Source organism: Hyalella azteca, unplaced genomic scaffold (genome assembly GCF_000764305.2).
Source record: "Hyalella azteca isolate HAZT.00-mixed unplaced genomic scaffold, Hazt_2.0.2 contig6038, whole genome shotgun sequence".
In the NCBI taxonomy this organism is placed as follows: domain Eukaryota; kingdom Metazoa; phylum Arthropoda; class Malacostraca; order Amphipoda; family Hyalellidae; genus Hyalella; species Hyalella azteca.
Window position 1 is genome coordinate 79,080 of NW_025936210.1, and position 4,359 is coordinate 83,438.

Sequence of the window (4,359 nt, forward strand, 5' to 3'; positions counted from 1 at the left end):
GGCCATCACTTCGATGTAGACTGACCTGATGGACAGGCCATCACTTCGATGTAAACTGACCTGATGGACCGGCCATCACTTCGATGTAGACTGACCTGATAGACAGGCCATCACTTCGATGTAGACTGACCTGATGGACAGGCCATCACTCCGATGTAGACTGACCTGATGGACAGGCCATCACTTCGATGTAGACTGACCTGATGGACAGGCCATCACTTCGATGTAGTGGTAGGCCGCCTTTCCGCGCTTCAGTCTCTGCACTGACCTGATGGACAGGCCATCACTTCACTGTAGACTGACCTGATGGACAGGCCATCACTTCGATGTAGTGGTAGGCCGTCTTGCCGCGCTTCAGTCTCTGTACGATGTTCTGCAGGTTGCGGAAGCCGTACGCGCGGCACACGCGCACCACCTCCTCCCCTCCTACGCTCAGGCTCGCCTCCTGCAGGTCCGCGTTCCTGCATTAACATTAAAAAGTTAACGTTCCATTTTAACGGTAAAAAAATTAACGTTTCGAATTAACATTAAAAAAATATAACTCAGTACTCACTGCAGTGAGTGACAGAGAGCGCATTTACTCGTCGACGAAAACATGGTCACGGACGGACAGACGGACGGACATGACGAGCACAACAGCGCCTTTTTCCCATAAATGGAAAAAAATGCGCTAAAAATTAACGTTCCAAATTAACATCAAAAAGTGAAAGGCTGAGGTAGGTATATGTACGGTAGAATTGGCTACGAAGTTCATCGATGCTAATCAGAAAAAAAAACAAATAGGACTGGATTGCTGTAGAAAAAAGTAGATGTTGTTGTAGGCTGGCTATAGGAGCGAGGAAAGTAGGCATTTTATGGAAAGGATACATGAGGGAAAGGATGATAAAGCCTACTCAGGATGGGGGGAAGATCGAACAAAATCTGATATTCAGTTTCATGAAACACTCTAGCTTTGTTTCGCAACTGAAGATCAGCCGAACTTATGATAAGTAAATCAAAAAGAACAAATGCAATTAGGAACATTTGATGAGGATGGTTGATGTAGGGGTTGAAGTAAGGGGTGACATAAGAGTTAATGTTGGAGTTTTCCAGGGGGTTGCATTAGGGTTGATCCAGAGGTCGCCCAGAGGCTTATGAAGATGGTTGATGTAGGGGTTGTCCAGAGTTTGATGTAGGTGATGGTATGGGAGTTTTTGTTCAGGGGTTGATGTAGGAGTTGCCCAGGGGTTGATGTAGACGAGGTTTATAAAGATGGTTGATGTTTGAGTTGTCCAGGGGTTGTACAGGGGTTGATGTAGGAGTTATGTCCAGTGGTTGATGTAGGAGTTATGTCCAGGGGTTGATGTAGGAGTTATGTCCAGGGGTTGATGTAGGAGTTATGTCCAGGGGTTGATGTAGGAGTTATGTAAAATTTACCAGGCGCCAGCATCTGCTCTACTTCCTCTGAAAAATTTATTTGTTTCTCATCTTTTTGTTAAAAATTAATTCAATATAATTTCAAACTATCATTACTTTTAATACAAATGATAAAGTTTAATAGAATAAATAAGGTTAAATAATTAGTAAGTATGGTTAAATGCGTAGTAAATGAGGTTAAATAATTTTTCTGCGAGCATCTGCTCCACTTCAACTGAAAAATTTATTTGTTTATCATCTATTTGTTAAAAATGAATTTAATATAATATCTGACCATAACCATTGATATAATAAATGATTAAGTTAAATAAGTATTGAATAAGGTTAAATAAGTAGTAAATAAGGTTAAATAGTAATGTAAGTAGGTAAATAGTTTCATTTGAGAGTACAGGTATATTTTTGCATGGACGAGTTAGGTTATACGAAATGCCATCAAGATTTCGAACTACTAGATATTTTGCCTGAATTAATGGCCCTACCCTTAATACTATACGAAATGCACATAGACATAAATAAGATAGAGATAACATATATAAAACACAACGGTTACCATATATATATATATATAAAAGACCCCAACTTGGCTTTATAATAATTCCGTTAATATTCAACTAATTCCATGACCCACTTAACGATGGTGACTAGCACTGCGTGACCCACTTGACTAGCGCTGCGTGACCCACTTAACGATGGTAACTAGCATCGCGTGACCCACTTAACGATGGTAACTAGCACTGCGCGACCCACTTAACGATGGTAACTAGCACTGCGCGACCCACTTAACGATGGTAACTAGCACTGCGCGACCCACTTAACGATGGTAACTAGCACTGCGTGACCCACTTAACGATGGTAACTAGCACTGCATGATCCACTTAACTAGCACTTGACCCACTTAATTAGCACTTGACCCACTTAACAAGCACTTGAACCACTTAACTAGCACTTGACCCACTTAACTATCACTTGACCCACTTAACTAGCACTTGACTCACTTAACTAGCACTTAATCCACTTAACTAGCACTTGACCAACTTAACTAGTACATGACCCACTTAACTAGTACTTGACCCACTTAACTAGCACTTAACCCACTTAACTATCACTTGACCAACTTAACTAGTACATGACCCACTTAACTAGTACTTGACCCACTTAACTAGCACTTGACCCACTTAACTAGCACTTGACCCACTTAACTAGCACTTGACCCACTTAACTAAATTAGGGGACGGGGGTTATTAATTAGGGGACGTGAATTACTAATTATGGGACAAGGAATATTCATTCGGGGAAGATTATTCATTATGGGACGGTGGTTATTAATTAGGGGAGGGTGTAATTAATTAGGGGACGAGGATTATTCATTGTGGGGCGGTGATTATTTATTTTTGGATGGGGATTATTCATTAGGGGCGGGGGATTAGTGATTATAGGACAAGAAATATTCATTCTGGGACGGTGATTATTCATTCTGGGACGGTGATAATTAATTATGGGACGGTGATAATTAATTATGGGACGGGGATTAATAATTATGGGACGGGGATTATTCATTCTGGGATGATCATGAGACGTACACTATGAGAAATAGGTGCGTCAGGATGATAAACTTAGAAGAGCTAACCGGTAACCGCATCCAAATAGCGATGCTCTTTTTTTGACTCACTTGTGGGGTCTCTTACCGGACCTTTAAATCCCAGGTTATGACTCACTTGTGTCGTCAAATGCTGCCTAGGCATCCATACTACGGGAGGCGCCTCAAGTGAGTCGAAAAAGTGCGTCGCTATTTAGACGCGATTGATTCATCTTAGTGGGTCATCCAGACCCACCTATTTACTTCAGTGTAACGTCAGAAACAATAAAAGAAATTTATGTACGTCGTAGAGGACGTCATTATGTAACTTATATAACTAACTTTAACTTAACTTAAAAACTGGTATATTATCAAGCTGCCTGAAGTAGCCTGCGCATGGAGGGGACTAAGGCATATAAACTTATGTAACTTATGATCTATTATATTTATTACAGGTAAAGCATGTAAACTCATGTAACTTATATGAACTATTATATTTATTATAGGCTAAGCATGTAAACTCATGTAACTTATATAACTAACTTTAACTTAAGTTAAAAACTAGTATATTTATTATCAAGCTGCCTGAAGTAGCCTGCACGTAGAGGGGACCGAGGCGTATAAATTCGCGTAACTTATATAATTATTATATTTATTATTAAAAGGTGAAACATGTAAAGTGATTTAAAATAAAACTATTACCTATATTTATTAAAAGGATATATATTGGTAAGTCCGTTAAGAAAGAAGCCTGCGCATACAAGAGACCAAGCCATATCAACTTATGTAACTTATGAATTAATATATTTAATATAAGGTAAAGCATATAAACTGATGTAACTTATAAAGTATTATATTTATTATAAGAATTTATATATTGGTAAGTACGTTGAGAAAGAAGCCTGCGGTTAGGAGAGATCAAGGCATATAAAATGATGTAACTTATAAACTATTATATTATAAGTATTAATAGCAGCAGTTAATTAACTTGGTAAGTACATGAAGGAATAAGATAAAGAAATAAATTAGATCACACGCACGTAGATTTTAGATTTAGATTTTTTTAGATTAGATTTTTAGATTTTTTACATTTTTAGATTAGATTTTTGACTTCTCTGTCAAAATTGCGGTCTACTTTAATAGACCCAGTCTACTCTGGTAGACTAATTATTGTTTTTATTAGGTATTAGGAATTAAAATGTAAAAGCTGCTAGGAAATTAATATTTACATAATAAATAGTAAATATTATTAATATTATTTATATAAATTTGATATTTATATAATAAATATTAAATATTTTTTTTATTACTTTTATTAATTTGATATTCATTTATTAAATAATAAATATTATTATTATTTATTATAT

At 37.2% G+C, this 4,359-nt stretch overlaps 1 protein-coding gene across 1 annotated transcript in view; it reads right to left on the bottom strand.

Moving 5' to 3' along the window:
* Positions 1-79: 79 nt before the first annotated feature.
* The window catches only part of LOC108665135 (cytosolic iron-sulfur assembly component 3), a gene marked incomplete in the record, with an annotated part of 12,162 nt that continues 7,882 nt past the window's right edge, over positions 80-4,359 (bottom strand). Inside the window, 1 exon segment of the mRNA XM_047880722.1 lies at positions 80-461. Within this exon segment, the coding sequence (XP_047736678.1) occupies positions 284-461 (178 nt within the window).